We start from the raw sequence: 26,722 nt of genomic DNA on the forward strand, positions 1-26,722 counted from the left end.
CCCCCCACAGCCTCACCATGAGCTCCTTCCCACAAGGGCCCCCAGCTCCCGCCTGTGACTTCTTTTCTTTTCAGCACCAGTTTTTCTCTTTCCCCTATGCAAAGACACCCCATCTTGTCACTCATCCAGACTTCTAACCACAGCACCCATCATCCTCCATCCCATGGTAGTACTGATATGTAGGGATAGTGCTGTGTTTCATACCCCAGGGACTTGGATACGAGTTAGATTTTTGTAGCATTAGACTGGGAACCTCACTACCAGATGTAGTATTGTTTTTCTGAGAAAATGCCTTCTGGGTCCCAACTACCTACGCACAAAAGAAATGTTTAGAGTCAGATACTGTATGAGTCTCACAAATGCCTATGGTTTTTCACAGAGGCCCCAAAGGCAACCTTGTTTGGTAGGTAGGGCAAACAGGACTGTCCCTAATTTATGGATGGGAAAACCTTTGTTCATCCCACTGGTTTAACTGCCCAAGTACTAGGATGAGAGCATGACAGAGCCAGGACAATATCCACTCCTGACTCCCAGCCCAGTTCTTTCTGTTTGGTTTTGCCCTGTGCAGTTGGACTGTAACGAGCTGGGTGGGTTCCAGGCATTAAAAATCCCTGCATCAGAGTTTCAGTAAATCACAGTGCATAAAGCAATTAAGATTGCTTAATTGTGGACCTGCTGTTCCACCATTGAATCAGCTGTGGTTGGTTCAACACTTCCAGCACTCCAAGCCCCTGCGACTGCCGAGATACTACAGAAATCTCAAGGATCAAGTGATGAATTAGACATGAAGTGTGTAAAGGGCATCTGATTATTTTGCATTTAAAAGTTCAATAAATTATTTATTTGTTCAGTTGAGTCTGATGGAAAAGGAAAATTTAAATGTGTAGGTGTGTTAAAATATACACATGTAGCTTGTTTTCAGAAGTACCTTGGGAGATGGCTTAGAGTAATCAAAGTGCAAAATTGGCTATGAGTAAGGAAAACAGAGAGTTCACTAGAAAGTACCTTTGTCAATGGCTACAATAACATTTAAAGACATCAGGAAAAAAATTCCTCAGGGGCCAGAAAAATTTTGTCTTATTTTATTTTCATATTGATCTGAATACATGGTTGAACTATGGATGAACCGTGGTTGGTTCTACCATTTAGGTTTGGAGAGGGCCAATCAAGCCAGGCAATAGTTAATAGAACTGCTTACAAATAGGAAGAACCGGCATATGGGTCAAAAATAAGAATAAGTAAGGTGAAAGTGCTTTGTTTTGTTTTCTGTCTGGGCCAGCCAAGTAATTACCTCACTTTCCTTAGCTGTGGAGACCTGGGAGAACTCAGTGTCAAGCTGAGAATAGAATCCAAGAGTGCTGGAAGAAGGAATTCATCCTAAGATAACCTGTAATTATCTCCAAATGCTAAAGGACTTCTATTGGTCTAGGTGCAAATTCTGGCCACTCCTTAGACAGACCTGGCTGTCATAAATGCAAATGAGTTTGCTTTATGCTAATTCAAAACTTGTGTGTCTTTTTGGTGTGGGACCAAGAGACTGCATCTTGCCTCTCCCCCTGATTACTCTGCAATGAAAGGCAAAGGGGTTTTTTGGACATTATTGGACATGTTTTTTAGATATGTAGGTTCACACTGAGAAAGTAATTTGACTTCTGGAATTTGCCTTAGCTGATTCTTTACACTCATTTGACATAAATACATCCTCAGTGTTGATCATAAGTGATGTATTACTTGTACAACAGTAATGGCATGAATAACACAATGCTGACAGCAAGTCCTGTCCTGGGGTGTGCAATGAATGCAAAAGAAGTAGGAAACAAGCCTGGACTACTAGCTTTTTAGGCTGAAGGCCATTAAAAGGATCCAGTCAACCAAAGCTAAAGGTTCCAAGAAAGATTTGGGGCAGGGATCAGCCAAGTCAAGTTTAGATCAGTAGGAAGTAAAAAGTAAGTTACTGAACCTTACTATCTGCCAGGCACTGTGGTAAACACTTTGGCTGTATGATCCCATTCAGTCTTTGCAGTCTTCGTAAGGTCTGTACAGTCACAATTACTATTTCACAATGAGGAAACTGAGGTTGAGAGAAGCTGGCCAAGGTCAACCTAAGTGGTAAAACTAAGCCTCAAACCCGAGCCTCCCTGACTCATGATCTACGCACAAAGATGAAAAGAATCTGAACAAGCAAAAGAACATTGAATCAATCAGGGTAGGTTAGTTTACACTGTGGTACAAACAACCCCCAAAATCTCAGTGGCACAAAATAGCAAAGGTTTATTCTCCACATGTGATACAAGTTTGATGGGGGTATCCAGAGCTGTCCTCAGGGCTATTCTGGGAACCAGGCTGGTGGCAATTCCTTGGCATCTGCTTCACCATCACAGCTGCAAGGAAAGAAAATGCTAGAGGATGTCTTGTTGGCATTGAAAGATTCCAGCCAGAATTCATCCTTTCACTCATAGCTCATTGGCCAGAACTAGTCACTTGGTCTCACCTTATGGAAAGAAACTGAAGAAATGTATTTTGAAGAAAAGGAAAGCCAGATATGTTTGGGCATTAAACATTGCCAACATAATTACACAGCGATTTGCCTTGAGAAAGCAAGAAAGGAGTAGTCCCTGAGACAGGGTAGAGGTACGACTTCCTGAAAAAGGTCATTTTGGAGCTATGTCTTGGGTATAGTCTTCAATCTGAAACTACTGTCAGACATGATATTTCACATTTTCCCAGGAGGCAATGCTATCTCCTCCTCTTTTCCTTCCATCCCCATTCCCTCCACACCTTAGATGAAACCTCCAGGGTAGTGGGTGGGGATAAATTGGATTAAATGGAAGGTTGAAAGAGAGATCAGACATGCTTCTCTGTCACCTAAATATTACATGAATATGTTTCATATTTGGTGGAATATGAAGAAAGTTGATGAGTTGAGGAGAGAGAGCAGCTTACAGAACACTGCAGGGAATGAACTGAATTGAGGAATGCCCATATATTACAAAGGCTGATTCCGAATTTGAATCAAGAGTGTCTGGGCTCCAAGTAGTGTTTCCCTCAATGCAGGTGCAGCTGGCATATTTGGTGAGACACTTTTTTTTTTATTGCAAGATGCTTAATATCCCTGGTATTTGTTTTCTAAATACTATTACTGTTCCTAGCCATCATGGTAACTAATAAAAAAATGCCTCTACATTTATTTCTGTGTTGTCTTCTAAGGCTTTAGGGTTGAGAATCCTGACTAAAGGATTGTGGGGTAAAGCAAGGCATGCCACTGAGGTTGATTTCTAGCACCTAAGAACCACATCTGCTCAGGGGGAATGAGCACCTGAAGTATGAAGTGGAGAGGCCTCGGTGATAAAAGGACCAGTGGAAAGTGTAGGCCATGGAAGTAAATATGCTAAGCTGGTGGTTCTCTACCAAGAACCAGATGCAAACTTCAGAGGGTTGGGGAGAGTCTGTGTATTTTGCAGAAGTTTTCCAGGTGATTGTGATGTGGATCCCTCCTTCCCACAGTAAGTTGTGAGGCTGAACAGGAAGACAAGAAAATCTTCCCCAGAATGATGGCCTTTCTCTTCTCTGGTGAAAAGATATCTAAAGCAGCATACTACTTACAGCTAAACTCCAGGAAGAGTTCTTATTTTAGATGGCAGGGGATGATATGGAGGAGGAAGAGCTAAGGTCACAAGTATGCCATACTTAGCACTTCATTGTTGCCAACTCCTAGTATCGGTGCATATACATATAAGCCACGGTGTTCACTAGTTTGGAGAGACCTTTGCTCTTTTTCTATCAAGACTCTAGGCATGAGCTGTGCTGCAGTGCCTCGTGGAGATGAACTAAGCCTCAAACATAGGGGTTAACGTGCCAACTTTGGAATCAGGCATCTCCAGTTTCAAGGGTCAGCTCAGTCTTTCACCAAGCATTGTGATCTTGGGGAAATTATTTAGCCTCTCTGAACCTTAGTTCTTCTTGTTAATAAAATATGCATTTAAATTTACATCCACAGGAATGTTGTTAAGATTAAAATCTTTAACTGAACATTTGGCACATAAGTGCCAGATGATAGAAGGTGGTGGTAGTGGTGATAGGAATGATGGGGATGGTGGTAATGACGCCATAGTGATGATAGTGATGGTAGTGGTAAAGATGGTGATGGTGGTGGTAGAGATGTTAACAGTGATGGTGATGATGATAATGATGATAGTAGTCTAATAATGATGACAGTGCTAGTGATGGTGGTGATGGAAAGATAGTGATGTTTGTGGTTACAGTGTTGGGGGTAGTAGTGGTGGTGGTAGTTACCCCTAGAAAAATGATGTGACCCACTAACAAAAGACACCTCCCTGGATTCCAATCATGGGCTAGGGTAAGGAACATATCATTTCAGTTCGATATTTATCCAGCTATGCTAGACTTCCAGAATTACAAAATGCCTGGAGCATGTCTACTTCTAAGGAGCTCACAGTTTAGTGGAAGAGCCAAATCACTGGGGAAATAGTGAAATAATTTTGGTTGATATTACAGGAATTTAGGACGCCTCATAGGTTTGGTGACTTTGGACCAGGGACTTAGGAGTTGAGTAGGATTTTGTCAGATAACAAAGTAAAGAAAGAGGTAACATAGAGGAAAGCCAAGTGACGTATGCTTTGTGATATGAATGTGACAGGGAAAGATTCTGTAAAGAGATTACTGTGGATCTATTCCACAGTAATAGGTTTTTGGGTTAAAGATTTCTAGTGACAAAAGCAACAAGCTTATGTATGTATTTTAGAAATACATATATTCTGCCTCTTCTTGTAGCGAGAATATGGGAAAAAGAAATAATGAACTTGGGAGCTCTTCTGTATTGAGGAGAGGAGAATTACAACAGAAAGGGCCAGGCTTCAGAGGAAAGAGGAGCTTGCCATGGACATGCTGAGTCTGAACATATGGGAATTTGGGTGGAGGTGTTTGATTGATGCCCTATAGCTGAAAATGAAAACCTGAGTGTTATTAGCCCAAGGGCAGTAGTTCAAAATGTCCATATGGAATTTATAAATAATATTGAGATGATATCAAGATAATGTCAGGATTTAAAAATGTTAAGAAGAGGTGGAGGTTGAAGAGAAAGATGGCCAAGGTCCAACCTAAGAAATTCCCAACAGGAATTGTTTAGGCAAAAGAAGAAATTCCACTAAATAGAGCTGAGAAGAAGCAGTCAGATCAGTGGAGAGAGAGCTAGTATTGAATTGTAGCACTGAGGCCAAGAGGGATGGCTTTCCATAGAGAAGAGATCATCTAGATGTTTCCCTCTAAAGTCATCACCTTCCCTATTTGTAGTTTCAGTGAGATGGTACCATAACCCAGGTACTTAAGCTAATATCTGAGAATAATCTTTTTCACACTGCAATGCCTGGCAATATCTGCTCCCACATCTGTCCTGGGTCTAACCCATTCTCTACCTAGTCATTGCTTTAGCTTTCGCCTCTACCATTTTTTTTTTTACCAGTTCATTGAAACATTCTTCAAATTGGTCTTTGCTTTCTATCACTACCACTCCCCCTACCTTGTATTCAAGACTCTGGTACCAAATTGATCTATTCAGAACACAAATTTAATCTCAACATTTTTTCCCTAAGCCCTACCTCTTACCCTTTAAACACTTTCAAAGCTCTTTCAGGATAAAGTGTAAACTCCATAGTAAAGGATTCAAGACTGTTATTGCTCAGCCCACTATGTATTTCCCATGTTTCCTCTCTTACCATATCACACACCTTCATAATTTCCAACAATACTGTACTATGCAGCTTCCTTAACTAACTCTTGCCATTTCTTGCCTTCAGCTGTAATGCTCCTCATTACCACTCTCATTTTTACCTAGGTGGTACCCACTAATCCTTTAAAACAATTGCTAGTACTTATTCTCTTCTCATCACTAGTTATGGGCTCCTTGTGATCAAAAAGAAGCTAAGAGGGACAGTCACCTCTCTACATCATATCTTTATTCAAAATCCCTTCCTTGTTCAGAATCATCCTGGTCTGTTCGTGTTGTTAAATATACTTAATAGCTTTCTCCTTTACTCTTAGACGTGGCTTAATTTGGATTTTAAATTATATGGCCATCTTGATTATTAACTGTCATAAAAGATAATATCAAAGAACAAAAGGAGAAAAGATTGAAGGTAAATGGGTGAAGTACCTTGAACACTTTGTTCCATTAAAACAAGTAACAAGACCTGCACTCCTGAGGCTTTTTTAAGTGTCACAATTTAAAACCTTTCCTGGAATCCCTACTCCCAAATTTCATAATAATCCATGGAAATTCTCTGGTACTTTTCACTGTCTTAGCACCTAACACTAGGAACTCTGATTGTACATTTCTGACCCCTCCATAGAGAGGCAGTATTGCATAGTGGTTAAGAGCATAGGGTTAAACACTACAGTGAGCATAGTGGTTGTACCTAGAGTATAGATTCTAAGGCTAGACCACTGGGATTCAAATCCCAATCTAATAGCTGTGTGTTCTTATCAAGTATTTCCTTTTTCTTTTGGTGGGACTAGGGTTTGAACTCAGGGCCTCATGCTTGCTAGCTAGGCACTCTACTGCCTGAGCCACTCTGCCAGCTATTTGTGTGTTCTTGAACAAGTTACTTAGCTTCTCTATGAACTCAGTTTCATAATTGGTAAAAAAAGGAAATACTAGTATGTATTATGTAGAGTTGTGCTCGGAACAGAGCTGGCCACATTGAACATGCTAACTATGAGTACTAAATGGCAATTGATATAAAATGCGCAACACAATGCCTGCTGCTTAGTAATTACTTAATATATATGTGAAGTATTTTAATTATTAATCTTTGTAGATTCCCAAGAACCTACAAGACATTCAAAATTCGGCTGGCTGAGTCACTAAATGGTATACTGTAAATAGGTCCAGCAAGATGAAAATTAACTGCCTAGAAAGTTTAGCAAGCATGAGGCCCTAAGTTCAAGCCCCAGTACCACCAAAAAAAAAAAAAGAAAGAAAGATGAAAACTAAGAAAATCCTTTAGCAGAAATAAAGTCAATGGTAGTATTTGGAAGTGCTATTTCAGGGCATCATAAGTGCAAAAATGAAAATTTAGAGCTGAGGGGCTTAACGAAAGATGAAAAAGGAAAGAAAATTTATGACTTTGGAAAAAGAAGGTAAGCATAAGCAGGTTCTCCCCGACTCCCTTTCCCACTACCATCTAAAGCCGTTCCATTTTCCCAGCAGAGAAGGCCTTAGGAGACCTCCAGGGGAAGCCTGCATTGCATGCAGAGGATGGTAGCACTGACATGCAACACACTTGTAAGAAATTACACCACAGACAAAACAAATAGGTTGAGTTTGAAGGAAGGTCTACTTTCAACTCTGTTGCCAAGTTGTGAAAACAAAACAACAGAAAACTAATAGGGAATGATTTTCAAAGAGCCTCTAGAACAATCTCAAATCTGGAAATAAGCTTGATGTATAGAGCAGGGCACACACAAGAGGTACAAGGTGAGCCCTGTGGAGCCCAGAGGCCATTGTGTATATATATCATCGTTGTGCAGAAGCAGCAGCCCTACTATAGAGTGGAAGGGGAAGTTAAGCCACAGAAAAGCCCTCCTATGAACACCAGGCATCTTCGTGGCAGTGGTTCTGTCCAGTGTTGCTGAGCACTTCCCATAGATCCTGAGCCTCAGGGAAATGGGAGAGTTCTGTGTTTGATTATGTGGCTGCAGTAGGGATCAAGAATGAGGCCAGGTATAACACAATGTGAATCTGGGTTAGAGACAAGCACAACACAAAGCGAGACCGAAAATCCTACATATGGCAAGCAGGAATGATGTGACTGTGTCTAAAACAGACAAACAAATGAACCTGGAAAGGATAAAGTTTCATGGTGAAAATGACCAAGATCGATTCCATCCCCGCTCAGACTGAGGGGAGGAACAACATAAGCTTGGCCTTAGCCAGCAAGACCAGCTCCTGTCCCCTAGATTAAACTCTTGGAGAAGCTGTTTTGTTTTGTTTTAACTTTTTTTGTGTATTTATTGGCCATTTGTACTTTTTTTTTTTTAAATATATTATTGTTGTACTAGGGGTACATTGTGACATTTACAAAAGTTCTTACAATACATCATAGTTGAATTCACCTCCTCCACCATTCTCCTTTATCCCTCTCCCCCCATTCCTGGAATAGTTTCAGCAGGTCTCATTTTTCCATTTACACACATGTATGCACATATTTTGGAGAAGTTTATAAGTGTGAGAGTGTGCAAATACTATAGCAAACGTACCTATATATATATTAACAAACTATATATATTATTTTAACAAACTATATATATACGTATATATATGTTTGCTATATTTTGGAGCTCAGTTACACCTTCCCATATTCAAGGATGAAGATAGAACCTACAAAATTTTAGCACCTAAAGATAGGTGATCAAACAAAATTTCTGACATAGCAGAATGATGTATTAATATTAATGGAAAGTATTTTCAATAGCAAAAAATGCCCCCTTGTAGAACCTTGTATGACTTCAGTGATGTTAAATACAAAAAGGAGTTAGTGAAATGGGAGATAAAATATGAAATGTGAAGGCAAGGACCTAGAACAATTAAAGAAGCATTAAATGGAACATTTTAAAGTCACCTGAGAAGCAGTAAAGAGCAGAACTGACAGTGCAGAAAAACTAATTAAATAACAAAGACACATTTGAGAGGTTGTCATAATTTGAAGAGGAAACGGATAATTAGATGAAAGTGATGAGAGAGAAGATGATAAATAAGGAATGACAAAATAGATATCCAAGCTACCAGATATTTTGCATTGCTGGAATATATATATATACATCCAAAGACTTAATAAAAGAGAAATTTCTGATTTAAGAAAAACCTGAAAGTGCAGATTAAATAGATTCATTGTGTAAGAATCAAAAGTGATCATTCATTGAAAGAGACTAATGCTTACACATTCCCTAGTACAATACTTTTAACTTTAAAGAAAAAATAAGAATTTTATAAATGGGAAGAAGACAGGCTGTGCAACATCAAATGGAGTATTTTAATTGATCAAATTCATCTTTTATAGTGGATAAAAATATTTTGGTGGATAAATCTTGGTGGATGTATGGCCTAACATGGTATACCTAGCCATGATGTCACTTGCAAGTGAAGAAAATATAAAAGAATTTTAGGATACCATGAATTCTTCTAGAAAAGGGAATACTTTTCTAGTAAAAATTATCCAATGAATTTTCCAATGAATCAAGTTTTTAAAAAAATTCAAATTTTAATGGCTGTTATATAATATAATACAAAAGAAGTTATGATAACCATTGAAGTCTTTTAAACAAATATAGTTCTGAGTATTTTAATAAATTTTGAGTTGATAACTGTATCAACAAATAAGAGCGATATGCCACATGAAGGAACAAACTAAAAAGAAGAAGCTTCATTAAAAAAAAGCTTATACTATTTCTTGGATATTCCAATTTATTGGAAGTAATGACTATCCTGTTGAATATTGCAAAAAGTAGATCTAGGTAATCTGAAGACAGTTTGAGAAATTTTACCCAGAATTTAACCTAAAAGAATACAGAGACTGAACTTATGAAAAGAGTTTAGTAATACAAAGACTAGATGCAGAGTATCTAATAGATATACAATAAGAATTCTAGGATGAAGAAACACCATGAACCATACAACAAAAATAATAATAATAAAAGGAAAACTCCTGACTCGCAAGGAGTCTTCAGGTGTAGTTGATTTGCCAAATACTCAGTCTAATTATTTTTTTAAAAGAATCCTCAATTTACATAATCTTAGATAAATTCTTAAAATTTATGAATAAGTAGAAAAGGCTACATTCTTCCAAAAACAAAAAACAAACAAACAAAAAAACCCATAGGCTTCCCCATCAAAAGAAAGCAAGTCTTAAGCTAGCATTAGCATTTTTTTTACTCTATCAGATTAAATGCTCAAAAAACCTCAGTTATAGTCTTGATTGAAATGTGATTTTAAAATTCTTTAACCAGGCCTTCTCAGACATGCAAAAATTCAGAATGTGTGCCACGCATAGTCACCTATGGAAAAAATTACTTGAAAATATTGATATCAAAACAGAAAATGTTATTTGAGTGTAAAAAATATATATATAGCATAAAAGACAGAAAAGTAATGGCCCTAGAAAAGAAGTCATAATAATGTTATCAATGAGTGTATGTAGCAAAATATAAAACTTGGAGAATGAATTTTTAAAAAAGGAAAATGTAATTTTTATGCAGAATAGCAAAATTATCCATATTACAAGAATGTATATGCAAGAAAATGTAGTTAGCTTTTAGTTCCTCAACTCCTCTTTTCTTCCTCCCAAGTCTACCTACTGGATTATAGGTGGGAGAAAAAAAATCTCTAAATTTTGAACCAAAATAGTAACAATTACTCATTGTTGTGACTTTTTAAAATCTCTTTCAGTAAGATGCTCAGCCTTCTAGATTTTGTGTTTCCCTCACCAATAAAATCTGGATATTTGAGAGAGACTGATCCGTCCTTGCTCTGCAGAGGTTCCTTGACTTTTGACCATTTGGTTTCATGGAACATTAGCACATCCTCAGAGGACTTCAATGCTCTTACAGAAAACAGGAAAAGATAGGGGGAGGAGGGTTCCTCAGTTTACTTTAGGAATTTAGCATGTATCTAAAGTCAGTATCTACCAAAGATAACATGTTCATACACAAAACTTCCCACCAACTTTTGAATAAAAACTTTCAATCCTAAATTAAATATATCAAGACAAAACAGTGTAGTAAAGGAATAATATTCTAAGGCCAAGTAAAATTTATCCTGGGACTGCAAAGATGCTTCAACATTTAGAAAACGTATTGAGATAACTCACATTTATTTGGACTGCTTGAAGATGGAAACCATCTTATCATCTTACAGAATGTGAGAAACATCTCTCTGAATATTTACATGTTCCAAGGACAGAAAATATGAACAATAATTAATGAGGTTCATTTAATGAATATATTTTGAACTTTATACTCCACAGAGAATAAACTCTGCTTTCTAATATCCATGAAAAATTTATGAGATCACAAAGAATGCCTCCATGTATATCCCAGTGCATGTCGATGTTCTCAGCAATAAATAACAGGAAATGAATAGAAAAGTGCACCAAAATTTCAGCTATCAGGGGGAAAAAAAAATATATATATACATATACATATATATATATATTATTATTATTAGCTTTTCATGAGAAAGACACAACGGTGAATATAGGAATTAGAAAAAAGCAAGACTGAAAGAGACTGTCTAAGGCAGAGTTTGGCAAACTGGCCCACAGATTGCTTTCGTAAATAAAATTTAATCATAGCACAACCACATTCATTTTGTTCAGGGACTGTCAATAGCTGCTTTTGTGCTTCCAAAAAACAAAAATGAGTAGAATAGTTGCCATGGAGACCATACCCCCCACCCCCAAACACACACACATCAGCCTAAAATATTTACTGTGTAGCCCTTCACAGAAAAAGTTGACTGAGATCCCTGGAGCAAGAAAACATTTACAACCCAATATAAAATGGGCAAAGAATATAGATAGTAGGCTTAGCTTCATGGGCCTGGGTCTGTCATGTAGAAAGGCCTGGCACTTGCTTAAGGCTGTGCTATGTGGTCCTGTATTTTCTTTCTGTACTGGATTCTGCACAGAAAATCAAAGGAACAATAGAGGGTTTTTTTTTTAATTCTTTGGTTTATAGTTAAATCCATCCAAGTTAAAATGATAATGAAATCAGTTTGTCTTTCCTCTGTCCTCCCTCACTGCACTGCCCAGTTTACCTTGATGTGAGTGAAGACTAGACAATTGTCTCCCTGAGCTCCAAGCTTGGGTCTTTCATTCTTGGCATCTGCCCTGCCCTGCTCTCTTTCTTCTATTCATAATTCTCAAGAAGCAAAGGGGAGGGGTAAAAGCTTTTTATCTCTGTCATATTGCCTACCCTCGGGCACAGATTTCTTCACCAAATGACACAAGAGGAGATTATGTCTTCTCCATACTATTATCTAAATCCTCCAAATGTTGTTCTTTAAATGCTAAAGGAATTTAGAAAACCTCTTTTTTTTTTCTTTTTTTTGGGGGGGAGGTTTGGTGGGACTGAGATTTGAACTCAGGGCTTCCTACTTGCAAAGTAGTCACTCTTCCACTTGAGCCATGCCTTCAGTCCATTTTTCTCTGGTTATTTTGGAGATGGGATCTTGTGAACTATTTGCCCAGGCTGGCTTCCTGATCTCAACCTCCCACATAACTAGGATTACAGGCATGAGCCTCTGGCACCCAGCTACAAAACATCTCTTTCAACAAAATCTTGTTTCTAAACCACTTATCTTACTGCAAAATCATACTTTGAATCTCAAATATCAATTTTTTCTTCTTTGCATCATTGCTGAAAAAGCAAGTCCCCACCCCGCCACTGTAACCCCTGGCAAGATGATGCTTTGGACAGACTGTGGTGTATTAGGTCACTTTCTGTACAAATGCCAAAGAGGAAAGAACAGTAAAAATTTCAAAATGTTACTCCCATTACATATAACAGATATTGTTATAAGAAGTTCACTATAATGAAAAGTAAAAAATGGAAGCAACCCAATGTACAAAAAGGAATTATACCCAGAATGCATTTGTTAACATGAAGAAAATGCAGCTATTTCAAATGACACTGGAAAATATTATTTAATGAAATGAGAATGTATTCATAATCCATAAAAACATTAGGTGAAGAGAGCAGGGAGCATGATCTTTAAGTACATGTGCTTGGGGACAAATCTGAAAAGTGGGTCACTAACTACAGTGTGAACAATCTTTATATCTGAGATGTAGCATGAGGGATGATTTTTATTTTATTCCCCTACCCTCTGTTCTCTCCCCCTCCTCATATTTTCAACAGTTCACATGCTGCTTTGGTAATACAGTATTTTAAAACCATCTCCCGTGGTGCCCTCATTCTGAGTCATTTCCTCCTAAGTGACAGCATCCATAGCCGCTCACATTGTATCCTTCGGAGAGTGCACAGTGGTCCGTGTGGTCTCATCTCTATGACTCTGGAGAGTGTGAGAAATGGAACCACAGCTGTGTAGTTCTGCTAGGCGAGTACTTTGGGGGCAATTAACCAATTGTGTTCTAACAGCACCACTTTCTTGTTGAATTTGCACTGAAAGTAACAGTAGTTATCAGAAATGGTTTTAGTTTTTTCCTGTGTGTGTGTGTGTGTGTGTGTGTGTGTATGTGTGTTGGAAAGGCAGATGAAAGAAGTAGATATTTTGTTATATTTTTGATCATGACTCACAGAAGAAAAATACATTATACATCTTGATGCAATACATTTATGATACATCTACATAATTGACCAAAGTTTCATGTGTACCATTGCTTCCTGGTACTTTTAGTAATATATTTCAATTTTATTATGTTCAATCTTTTGAAAAAGTGTTGGTAATATCCTATCAAACTGATTTCCCATATAATAGATTGCATTCTGCTTCTTAAAAGTCATTAATTTCAAAACTATCATTTTGATTGACTAGCAGGAAATTCATCACAAGTCAGTGGGATGGGGTTGAACATCCTGGCCTGAGGACTTCATGACACAGAGGGGAGCAGGATGGGTGACTCTATACTCAAAAAAGTACAGTGCTTAATGACTTGGTTTGAGTCTGGACTCGTATCTGAAGAAGTTGGAGGGGAAGCAAGGGTCAAGTTGAGCTTTGGGAGTAGTAGGGAATCTTGGCTGTGATCCCAGACAGTAATTAGAGTACTAGAGCTAAAGGTCTGGGCCAGGTTTGGGGCTCCAGCCAGATAGGGTGTAGTGTGAAGAAGACAGAAAGGAGAAGGCCAAGGAAAAATCTGGGATGAGCGGGCACAATGTCAGATGGATATGGGGTCTTTGGATCAATTGTGGGTCTAGTTAGTGGCATCTGAAACCTCTGAACATATGCTTGCCATTCCAGGATTGGCTGGGGACCTGAATGGCCACTGAGGACATCAGTGAGACAGCTGAGAGGGACTATGGAACAATGACTGATGGCTTTATAATTTCTATCTTTAGCGCCACTCTGCTCTTCTGAATTAACAGACTCCTAGCTTATGGTTCCTTTTCTTTTTTGTTATATTCTAATTTGTATGCAAAAGAAAGGAGAACAATTTAAACCCAGTTTGGCACAATGATTCTGCTTTTATGTGTGGCTAATGGAAAGAGCCTGTGTTTTCTAAGGCACTTAACCACAGGGAGGTTTGGAAACTCTCATAAACACAAAAGAATGCATTTTTTGCTCAGAAAATAAATCAAAATAAGATTTGGGGCCCCTCTTTTGCTCCTCACCTTTGTATATTAAACTTTGGAAATAATTGAACAGGTAGTTAATGTCAGGTTCTAGGCAAAATATCTCACTGGGAACACATATAGTAAGTACAATGTCACAAAAATTTCTTGACTTTTTACCATGGTCCAAACATTGGAGAGCATAGAAAAACAAAAATAAATCCAAAACTGTGGGATTGCCCCCAGCAGTGTGACCTTCCTCAGGGACTACTTGTCAGGAATGATGACTTTCTTTTCCCAAGGTGTGCTGGGTCCTTCTGTAAGTCAAGGTCAAAAGGACACTGTGAGGGCTAGGGTGTGGCTCAGTCGTAGAATACTTCCCTGGCATGCAGAAGGCCTTGGGTTCTGTAGGAAAATGCAACAAACAAAACCCAGAAGATACTATGAGGGGAAACTGACTCTGACTTTAAGTAGACTCAAATGTCTTGAGTGAATCTTTAAGCAAAGAATTCCGTAAAACAGTCTTCAAGCAGAATTCTTGGAAGACTACTTAAATTCCAAATTCTGACGAGATTTATACTAGTGAAACAGAGGCACAAAATCCCAAGAAGGGGTCTGGAATCCCATGGAAACTACAGGGGCTGGAACTCCATTTGAATTAGGATTTGACTGAGTTAAAATCAGATCCCTTTCACATGAACTGATTTCTAGCACGTGGCAATCCAATTCTCTGTGACTGTAGTTTCCTCATTAATTATGTATTAAAAGCAATTCTGAGAAAGAAACCCAAGTCAAGTAGATCATTTTCCTGTACTATTTATATTTGGGCGCAGAAGGAATTTCTTGTTTCTACCTTATAACTTCGGATAACCAAGGCTGGGTGAGCCATGTAGCCTGAATATACTATCTGGACTCTATAAGGAAAATTTAAAACCATTAACTCTTAAACAGATTGGTGTGAAAAATGAGGTATTTTACCCACCGTAGAGAGAAGCTGGAGTTGGATCCATTCTCTGCGATTTTCCCAACCAATAGTTGTTTTAAAACAAAAGAAAGTGTGAATTTCCATCAAGTGACCTGCTTAATAAGTAAAGGAATGCTGAGTTCAGGACATAGCCCAGTGGTAGAGCTCTTGCCTGGCAGTACAAGGCCCTGGGTTTGATCCCCAGCACTAGAAACAACAGCAATAATAATAAGTGAAGGGAAGCAAATTTATTTGTGGCTCTGAAATAAGGCCAACCCTTAAGAATTAAGAAATAGGAATCCAAAAAAAAAGTTCCTATTTTATTTTGCTGTCTCTTCCCATATAATTTCCTTAGTGCAAAATTTCTCTATTTTGATGAGGAACTTGAACATGAATGAAGGAGGTGTGGGATTTCCCCTCTTATCATTAGGCATCTTACCCTACCCTACGCTGAGTAACTGAAATTTCAGAGGCTGATTGTCCCAGTTTTATAGACCAAAAACCAGGATTGTATTTCGAAGTGAGCACAGATCGTGAGTGTTCAAGGAAATCTCTACGTCCCAGTGGAAAGGAATTGTAGGACTCTGGAGTGGATTATGGCTAATAGGCAGTCTTGTGGTACCTTTTCTGAAGCACCTGGGATAGCACTGGGCTGTACCTCCCAATGTCTTACCCAGGACCCCCACAGTATCTACCCCATGACTGATAAGGAGCAGCCAGGAGCAGTATTTGAGATTTGAAGTGTATAAGTGAATGCTGTTCAGAAGGATGGTAAGGTCTTAATGAAAGGATTTCTAAAGTCTCAAAAGCCCAAGGCTAGGATGTGCAATTCTCAGAGCTCTTGGTAGACTCTCAGCAGTCACTGAACTCAGAGATCTATTGATTTGGTACACCCAGTCACCCAAAAGCTAAGGGAGGACTTAGGTTTACTTTGGGTGGTAGGACTTGCCGGGAGCCACCTCAATTGGAAACCCAGGGTCCTTATCCAAGCCACAGTAGACCAGATAATAAATATCCAGTTGACAGAAGAGTAGGAGGTTTCCATGGGCAATAGAAGTGTTTCCTCTCCATGCACTTCTTTCTTCCATGCAACAAACAGGGATATGTTAGGAAGTCAAATTTCATTAAAGCCCCTCATAAGAGGAGCTTGAAAAAAATGATTGCAACCCTCTGTCAGAGGGTGATGACAGTACACAGTACCCTGACAGCCTGAGGCAGGACAATGAGTCCTGTCTATAATAGCAATAGATGGAGATTGAGCTGAGTCCTAACGAATGAGTTGGAGTTTGCCAGTGGAGATAAGGAATATTAGGTAGGATAAAGAATGAGTGGAGGGAAACTGAAAAGGTTTACTTTTGACAAGAGGGGCCCCTGCACCCACTCTTCCTCTCCCCATCTCCTCACTGCCACATGAACCTATTTGCTCTTTGCCAAACACAGCCTGTCCTGGCATATATCAGTGTTTCACAGCAAGGATGCTCTTTCTCCCCTTGTCTTCCTCCCAAGTCTTTACCTTGCTTACAAGATCCAGATTAAAGGTCATTCCCTCTTTAGCCCTCACAGGCTGAGCAAGCCATTCTTTTTTCTTCATTCTGAAAGCATCAACCTCAACTGCTGTACTTGTTCTGTATGCAGTATTTTAATTCTTCTCTATTTCCTTTTTCACTATGAGTTTTTGTAGCACCATTTCTTTTTTATCAGTGCACCTTGGACAGCTACAATAGTGCTAGACAATAGTTATTTCTGCAATTGAATAAGAAGTATGACATTTCTTGCTGCTGGTTATACCAAATACTGCCTCAAACCTAGCAAGAGAAGGGTTCAAGATTAGCCTATGAAAATGTAATCATAATATCACTTATATGTAGAAGGATCCAGAACAGGATCCCTGTTTTTTGACTCTTTGTATAGTATTCTTTGTAAAATTCTAAAACAATCTATGTTCTTTAGAAAAGAATAGAGGATCATATAATAAATATCTGTGAGTTTTCCATATAAAATGAGCAAATGTTAACTCATTCTCACATTTGTTTTAGTGATTCTTTTAAGAAATAAGTAGTGTGTGTTCATTTCTTCACAGAAATTATACACTGATGGATAGTAAAGCTAGTTTTTTTCTCCAATGAATAGTGGAATTGTCACCATCCTTACTATACAGGATTCTTGTGTACATTTCCTGGCATGGGAAACTAGAAACAAAGTTGCTGGTCATAGGAAATGCCTATCTTCAAACTTACTCAACCTCATTGTCAAATTGCTCTCTGAAGTTTTTACTTCAATTTCCACATCTACCAGCAATATATGAGTATTCCTACTTTGCCCGTATTCTCAGCAACACTTAGTATTGTCAGACATTTTAATTTTTGCTAATCTGAATAATATAAAGTGGTATTCAGAATTGCTTAAATATGCATTTCTGTATTGACTAGAGGAATTGAATATTTTTCATATGTTGATTTACAGCCTTTTGCTTTTCATATTTGTTGCAAAAAATCATCTTTCATTCTTTTCTTTTAATATGTTTATGGTATCTTTTTGTCATTCAGAAATTTAGGCACTTCTTGTAGACAATATATGCCTTCTACTAAGAAACAATTCCAATTTTTCATATATGCTGTAAGAAACTCTGCATGACCTGAGGTCATAAAATCTTCTGTAATTCTTCACACAGATTTAAATTTTCATTGTTCCCATTAGTTTTAAAATACATCTAGGGTTACACTCACTATAAAATCATAATCTAATTTTTTTCCCATTTAAAAACCCATTTGTCACAGCATCATGCATTGAAGCATTTATTTTCCCTCTCCGGTCTGAACCACCTCTCTCACTGTATAGCCAGATCTCACAGAGGTTGAGGTTTGGGCTGTGTCAGTCAGTGTTCCATTGCTATAACAAATATTTGAGATAACCAGCATTAAAACAGGCTCACAGTTTTAGAGGTCTATGTTCATTCTTTTTGGGTGGACCCATTCCTTTTGGGCCTGTGATGAGGCAGCATATCATGGTGGGGAGCAAGAAGTGAAAAATACCCTTCACTTTGTGGCTGCCAAGGAGAGGAGAGGAAAAGACCAGAGTTCCATAATCCTCTTCAAGGGCACACCCCCAATGACCAAAGACTTCCCTGGAGACCTCAGTTCTTAAAGGTTTCACCACCTTCCAATAGCACCAAGCTGAAGGACCTAGAGACATTCCAAACTCAAGGTGGGAGCAGGCCAGCCCACTCATTCTACTGTTATGCCATGTAGCAGGTATTTCAGGTCATTATATCAGATGGAGCAAGCTCTCTCACCTTGTTCTTCTTTTTCAAAGTTGCCTTGCTTACTTTTAGACCTTTAGTCTTCATTTCATTTTAAAATCAATATTAAAGTTTCACAAAAAATCCTTTCAGAATTGTTCCCAAAATTGAAGGTGTACATTAATTCAGGGAAAATAAGATAGCTTTATGAAATGGAGTCTCTCCTTATAGGACCATAACATAATGTATAACTTTTGTTTAGGTAGGACATGTTTATCATTTCTAGATAAGAGACAGAGAAAAACAAATTATTCTCATAGACATGGAATTCTACCAACCAAAATGAGAATTCTTAGGAATATTGCACCATGAAAAGAGAGCCTTAAAATCTACATTCCTCTTAAATGCCTATAAAATAGTTTGAGGCAAGGAAAACATAGCAAGAAATAACTCTCTACAAGTTAAAGTTGCAATGAATGCGTATAAAAGAAACCATTGGGAAATGTTTGCAGTACACAATGTCAGAGGAGAAAGAACAAACTAACCTCAACCATCATCAGTAGGGCAGGCAAAGATGTGGGTTTCAGCTGCAGCAGATCTGTAAGCGAAAGGCAGGAAGCATTGCAGCTATGGACCACAGTGAGATCGAACAGAAAGAGCTAGTGTGCGCTCGCTGTAACTCAGTATGAATGCTCTGGGAAATGTCTATGAGCTGAGTTGAAGTCATAGAAAATGCTATCACGAAACAGTAAAAAGTAAAAGCAAAGTCAGACTCAGATATAGGAAATAAAAAAAGGCCTAACCAAATCTAAAAACTTATGGTAACGTGTTTCAGGGAAGGTTTCCCTCTTTTTCCAAAGAGAATTCCTTTTTAATATAATGCAGAGCTAAATAGATTTTCTTCTTTTATTTATCAGTATGACTAATTACATTAGATTTCTTTCAATGTGTAACTCTTAGTGGCTTCCTGAAGTAAACGCCACCAGTTGATTAATTACTATTTTGGATTCCTGCTGAATTAGTTTTGCTGATATATTACTTAAGGACTTTGCATCTATATTTATGAATGAAATTGGAGTTTTGAAGGGAGTGCCGTAAATCTTTGTTTTTTTCTGTTTGTGCTAATTTCTTATTTAAAAGAATTGGAATAGTTTTTCTTCTCTCATCAAAGATGTGACACCTATGAAACTATGTGGACCCAAGGGGTTTTTTTTTGTTTGTTTATTTGTTTCTTACTTTTCAGTGAATGAGTAGTGGAAAATGGAGGGGGTGTAGAATTCTTCAACAAAAAATTCGGGAACTCTTAACAGAAAGTCTAAACAGCCTTTCAAATAATTCCCAAAGTTCTTTTAGTTTCAGGTACCCAATTAATGGATAGATTAAATATAAAATGATAGACCGTTAGGACAAATCATACAAGGTGAAGACAAATGAACGCTTAACTCAAGCAACATCTGCTTTTGTTTCCCTAGGTCAGGAAGTGTGCTGCACCACTGGAATGAGATCTATTACTTTGTGGAACAGCTGGCTCACAAATTCATCAGGTGAGAAGTGTCTATACTTGCTTCTTTTATATGCTTCTCTGACATGGGTAAAATCACCCCACATTTGCTGTCCTACTAACTCCTAACCACTTTTTGACAAAGGTGGATTCTCAAGCCTTGAACCAGGACTGCTCACTTTGTTTTGCTGTATGCCACACAGTAGAATAAATTTGCCTTAGTGTCTTCAGGAGGAGACAGATTTGGTTAGAAGATCAAAAGTGTTAATGTTCTCCCTTCTTTGTTGAATAATATATTCTTGAAGAAAGATCACCTTTTTTTTTTACACAGTGCATAATTGCTGAGGCAATCGGCAAAATCTAGAGGACTCATGTGTAGGGTGTAAGATAACAGACTCATCTCGGTTTACCCACAACTTTCCTGGTATTAATATTGAATGTCTCAAATCCTGGGAAAACTCCTTACTCCTGAGCAAGTCATGGTGGCTTGTCACTCTATCTATGTGCCCTATGAGAATCCCCTGCCCATTCTCAACACCATTTTCCCAGGCAGAATTGAACATGGTCACTTAAATATTGTAAGAGCCCTGAAGGTACTACTTTCTAGTAAATAGTAAAGGAAAGGGGGTCACATTGCCCTCCAAGGGATGACACAACTGTGATAGCACTGATAGATGTGCTTAAAGCAGGTCGTCTTTGGTAAAATTGGTCTGACCATTGTAAATTCTCACACAGCTTCACTTCATGCTCAATGGCCTCCATGGAGTCTTCCAGTCAATGGGTGACATAAAGCTCTCCTTTGAATAAGGTTCTTCATCTCAGAACACAGGGTGTCCTCTGAGTCCATGTTAATGATAGACAGCTTCCTCTCAAGCTCACTTATTGACTAACATGTACCTACCTGCCTAATTAGAGGGAATGGGTTAAGCGATGCCTCTCTGCAATGCCATAAATTGGAAGCTGCAGCAGGAATCACCTAAATGATTGGGGGAAACAGATGCTGAGAGGAGATGAGGGTGAAAAGATACAGGGCAAAGAGAGAAGCAAGTATGTGAGTGGTGTTAAAAATATTTAGGAGACTCATTGAAACTTAGAATGGAAAGGAACAACTTCCCAATCTATTCTAGAAGGCACTCAATTGCCCTCACCTTGAATAGCTTGGTGAGAAACTGCTATCTTTTCACTTGCAAAAAGTCCAGTGGTTGGGCAATTCCAACTTTCCGAAGTCTTTCTTGTCATTGAGTCAAAATGTCCTTTCCTGCCCTCTCTTCCATTGGTCATTTGCAGTGACATAAAACACATCTGCCTCCAGACACTTGAAGTATCTGTTCTGTCTCCACTGCCATCCTGTCTTCTCCCTCCACAGCAGAGGAGTCCAGTGGCAAGGCTCTGAAGTCAGGCAGATGTGGGTTTGAATCCAAGCTCCATTGTGCAATCATAGCAGTCTACTTACCTTGGCTGAACTGTGGTTTCCATGTGAGGATTAAACAAAAAGCACAAGCAAGGCAACTGCAACTAATCCAGCTCTGTCTTAGAGTGGGCCCACAACATGTCATCCATGAAGATGTTCCAGCATCTTCAGCAGTTCCAGATTCTTTGAATCAAAGAAAGTAAGGGAATGTGGGATTCAGAGAACACTTAGTCTAATCCTTTTGCTTTTCCGATGAAGAAACTGAGGACTGGAGAAGGTGGCATGGCTTAATCCAGACCACCAAGCACTTTACTCTGGATGTCTCCTCTGGCTTTCTTGGCTATGGACTCCTCAATGTGTGGCACCAAGACATCATGCAATTCCCATAAGACAGAGACTTTATTTTGTTGACTGTCATAGCCTGAGTGACCATAACAGTGTCAGTCACAAACTACATGATCAATCAGTATTTTTAAATGAGTGAATAAGTGATGACTTTTACTTTAGTCATTTTTAAAAAATAGTCTAAGGCAGCTGGTACTGCAGGGAAGAAATTCATTCAATGACAGTGATTGATTCAGTACAAATATATTATTCGTAATTACGATGGGATCCTTAACATGTCAAGTCCTTTTGTCTTTATCCTGAGTCTCTCCTCTCTTCCTAATAATAATTCTAATTCTTCAGCACTTTCCTCAAGCCCCCAACCTACATCTCTTACCCACCTTCCTCAGCAAAGAGCCCCACCACCTATCTCATCAAGAACCCAGAGGGGAGCAGAACAATTGCCTCAAATTCCAATCGTGTTCCTAAAAGTTACATAAATGTCCTTCCCTCCAGTCCCTGAGAGCCATGCATCCTCCCTTTTAAAGCCCAACCGATCCATTTTAATCCCATTTTATACCATGTCTAGTCTCCTACTGGTCTTTGTTTCTCTCTTGTATTTCCTCTTCCATTCTCATGGCTCCTTCTCCACAGACTTCAGACATAAGCTAATTTCTTTTGTCCCTTGTCTCCAAAAGAAAGAATGACAACACATCTCCTGATGTCTCTCTGCAGATTTAGCATGATTCTTTGCTGGTTTGTCACTCATATATCTTTAAGGACTTGCTCTCATCACATCCTTACTTCTCATTCATTCCTTGGTCCGTGCCTTCTGGTCTCTGTCCCCAACCTCCCCCTGCTAGTTCACCATGGCCTCAATGAAGAATCCAGTGATCACCCTGCAGTCCTTAGTCTGCTGGATGGTGGGGTTTCAACTGGTGCCGATTTTTCCCTCCTCAAAACTCTCCCCTCCACTGACTCGTGGTTCTCTTTTCATCTCACTGACCTTAGCAGCCCTTTCAGTGCTGTTGGTGCTGGTTCCATATTTGGCTCACTTCCATTCTTACTGTGGACCCCTTCTCTAAACAACTTGGCCCCATCAGTTGATAATTTCCATTTATCAATCTCCAGTGTAGACTTATGTACTCATACGTGTCTTGGAGACCTATACTCCCCACATTTCAAATCCATTCTTTCCAGAGCTGAATTCAGTAGTAAAGAAGACAAAGTAATATGATGGTTAGGAGCCCACATTCTAGAATCAGAGCGTTCAAGCCCCAATCCACAGTCCCCCACTGTGTAACCTCAGGAAAACTGCTTCATCCTTAAGGGAAAATAAAAATGATAATATTGTGTCTCAAAAAGTTGTTCCAAGTTTAATAAGATCATACATTCAAATCAGGATAGTGTCTGGCACATAGTGAGAACTCAATTTAAAAAACCCTTATTATATTACTGCAATCACTATGACTGTCATTATCAGGAAGAACACTGTGTCCCATGCTCCACAGTATGGGAGTATCATGGACAGAGAACTGAAGTCTGTGTCAAGAGACCAATGTTAAGTTCACCAGGTATTTCTTAGGCTCCTACCAAGTACTAAACACCATGCTAAGGGTTTCCAGAGATGTGTCAAACACATGGGAGTAACACAGACTTTATTCTGGAGGCAGTAGGAGACATTAGAGGTTTTATTACAAATAATAAGATTTGAATTATGTTTTGGAAGATAATTAGGGGAGCAGCGTGAAGAATGCTTTGGAACAATGAATGATGCTAGGTAAAGGCTCCAGCTCAGAAACCCCTGCAATGATCAGACGATTGAGGCCAAGTCCTACACTAACAGGTGAAAAGGAGCCCAGGTTAGAGAATTGTTTGGGGGAAGTAGGAACTATAAGGTTTGGAGCCAGATCAGGTGAGAGAAGCTATTGCCTTGTGAAGAAATAGGTTGATGCTATCATGGGTGAACTAACTGGCCACCCAGGGAGAGTCACACAGGATGGCTTTGCATCACTGAGCCCACTGAGTCCATCTTGCAGACTAAGAAACATGTTTGGTTCTCAGCTGAGAGTTGTGCTGTCTCCTAGAGTGTGAATTTTACAGACAATCCTCTTGAGCCCTGCTTATCAAAAGGAGGCCAATTTGGTCATTAAAAACAAGAAATGTAACTACCAAGTGGAATAGTCTGTGGCCAGACAATTTATTCTTTCCTTAGAGGATGACCTCCTTGAACAGCCAAGGAGAAATGAAGAGTTAATGGTGATCACACTTGCAGAAAAAGGGAGGTTGTTGTATTATGTCAATGGCTGTGGCATCAAACTGCAACAGTCTGAGACACTTTCCTCATTAGGAGGCACTGTCCAATTTGTCTTTCAAGATTCACCATTTTATAAACACTTTGCAGACCAGTTCTCTTCTAGAAGCACACTTGAACAGAATCCAGGGCAGTGATGGATTGTCTTTCTTACTTGCGATCCGTTTTCATTGAGCGACACTGACTAGCCAGGAACAGCCTCCAAGAAGACACTGCAGGTCTTTTCTTGGGTTCACAGCTTTGAGTCCACTGTTGGCTAAATGCTTACAACACGAGTGGCTCCCCGTTTGGGTTTTACGTCCTCATCTCTGGCAGCCATGTTACAAAAAGAACAGATTGGAAGCCTGGGAAGGAGTAGAATGTCACAGGCTTTTTGTCAGCCCTAATGGAGTTTTTTTTTCTTTCTTTCTTTTCCTTTCCAGTCCACAGCTGAGAATGTCATTCATTGTCTTCTCTACCCGAGGAACAACCTTGATGAAACTAACTGAAGACCGGTAAGGAGACTTCTCATCCCTGTCCTAGAAATCCACCTCTTCCTGAGTACCCCTGAGATCTGTGCTCTCCTGCCTTAGCCTGTTGAGCATTTCAATCTAATCTCTCTCTCTCTCTCTCTCTCTCTCTCTCTCTCTCTCTCTCTCTCTCAATTTAACCCTTGAACCTTGCATCCTGCCTTTCTGCTAGTTTACTCTACAGTAACCTTTGATACCTGATGTTGGTGAAATTTTGCAAATGACCAAATCACATTAAGATAAATCTTACATTGGGTAACTTAGTTTATTAACTTGGAGCAAAATAACTATAAGCCAAATTTTAAGGGAACTATATTTTCTTTATTTAACTTAAATTAGATTTATCTTATGAATTAAGAGTCTAGGGATGTAATAAGTGTACCAAGAGAGAGATAAGAGCTTGAAATATTGTCAAACATAATTATTAAAGAGAGGAACAGAAAGGGAATATTTATGATATGACAAAATACAAGAAAATTTGAATCAGGTATTGAAAAATGTTGACATAAATGGAGTAGTCAGACCCAGCTTAACAAAAATACTCTTTGAGTTTTTATCACATTGGACTTGCAGGTGAAGACTAACAATAGCAGATCCATGTCATTTATTTAGAGTTAGGATGGTACACTGGGGAAGGGAGAGGACAATTTTCTTGTATTAATAACACCGCATACATTTAAAAAAATAATATGGTCTACATAAGGGAATTACTGTGGGGAACACATGTAAAATTATTAACAAACTTACCTATGGCATGTTGGAAAAAGAAAAGGAGGAAGGGCAAGGGTATTAGTCTACTTTCCGTGGCTATAACAAAATACCTGAAACTAGGTACTTGACAAAAAATGAAAGTTTATTTAGCTCACATTTCTCAAGATTTAAGAGGTTGGCACCAGCATCTGCTGCACTTTGGTGAGAAGCTCTTGCTTACATCACAACATAACAGATGGCATCACAGTCTCCCACTTATAACAGAAATTGCTCTGTACCATACAGATGTTTTCAACTTCCGTTTCTCCCTAAATGTATGCATGTTATTGAAATGCATAGAAACCCCATTCTAAAAGCAGGAGTCTTTTATGCCTTATTCACAGAAGAAACTGAGGCCATATCACCTTCCTAAGAACACTGAACCAAACCCAGACTACACTCAGCCTCCCAATTTTTTCCACTTTACCTTACTGCCTTCTGTTAAACAGATAATCATAAAACCCAAGAAGCCTGCGTGGCTCTTTTTCAGGATTGACCAAAGATTTTGAGAAGCCCCAGAGAAATATTGCTAGCTGTGTGCAAGACTCGTGGTCTTACTCAGTCTCTACATGACACCATCCTTTATGTGAGAATGTCATTTATTCAGTGATGAGGATCTGGTTTATCCTGCCAGGAGCATACGTGTGTTCAAAAATTAAGCCATTCGTGTCTAAGTATGCAAGAATGGAACAGTGAGCTGCAAATGGCTCATTAAGTCAACTATGATTCCTGTGGTTGCTCACTCCTCTCCTACATGCATAACTGATAATTCTAGAGCTAGTATGTGCCAGGGGTGCTGACCTTACCTGCAGAAGTTGCATGCATTTATCACATCAAAACCCAAATCAGAGCTGGGCACTAGTGGCTCACGGCTGTAATCCTAGCTACTCAGGAGGCAGAGATCAGGAGGACCTTGTTTCGAAGCCAGCCCAGGCAAATAGTTTGTGAGATCCTATCTCAAAAAAATCCATCACTAAAAAAGGGTTTGCAGAGTGGCTCAAGATGTAGGCCTGGAGTTCAAGCCCCAGTACCACAAAAAAAAGAAGAAGAAGAAGACAAAACCAGATCTCACCTGTTCTTCACAACTTAACAACTTGCTATAACCCAAGGAGTCCTAGTGTCACTTCATGCTGATTCTACTAGCTCCATGTATAGTAACTTGGCTGAGAGACCAAGTTCAAGTATCATGTGTAGATTCTTTGTGTGCTTCTGCACACAGCTTTTGGAAGTTGGAAACGGGGTCAGGGATCTACAAGCACTAACAGAATGTCTAAGCTTTCTGATCCATTTTAGCTTGCTAAACTTATTGAAATGAGGCTTCCTCTGAATCTACTTGGAATCTAATTTCTTGGCCTTAGCTTCATTACTGCTAGTTTCTCATGCCAAAGAGATAGAAGGTTAGAATCCCTA

At 38.9% G+C, this 26,722-nt stretch overlaps 1 protein-coding gene across 2 annotated transcripts in view; it reads left to right on the forward strand.

Annotated features, from left to right (window-relative positions):
- Positions 1–26,722, forward strand: part of Antxr1 (ANTXR cell adhesion molecule 1) — a 218,450-nt gene that overhangs the window by 4,487 nt on the left and 187,241 nt on the right. For both annotated transcript variants that reach the window (XM_020177429.2, XM_074049876.1), the window contains exons 2-3: positions 19,976–20,047; positions 24,476–24,547. In XM_020177429.2, the coding sequence (XP_020033018.1) occupies positions 19,976–20,047; positions 24,476–24,547 (144 nt within the window). The remainder of the gene's footprint in view (positions 1–19,975; positions 20,048–24,475; positions 24,548–26,722) is intronic.

This window comes from Castor canadensis, chromosome 12 (genome assembly GCF_047511655.1).
Source record: "Castor canadensis chromosome 12, mCasCan1.hap1v2, whole genome shotgun sequence".
Taxonomy (NCBI): Eukaryota; Metazoa; Chordata; class Mammalia; order Rodentia; family Castoridae; genus Castor; species Castor canadensis.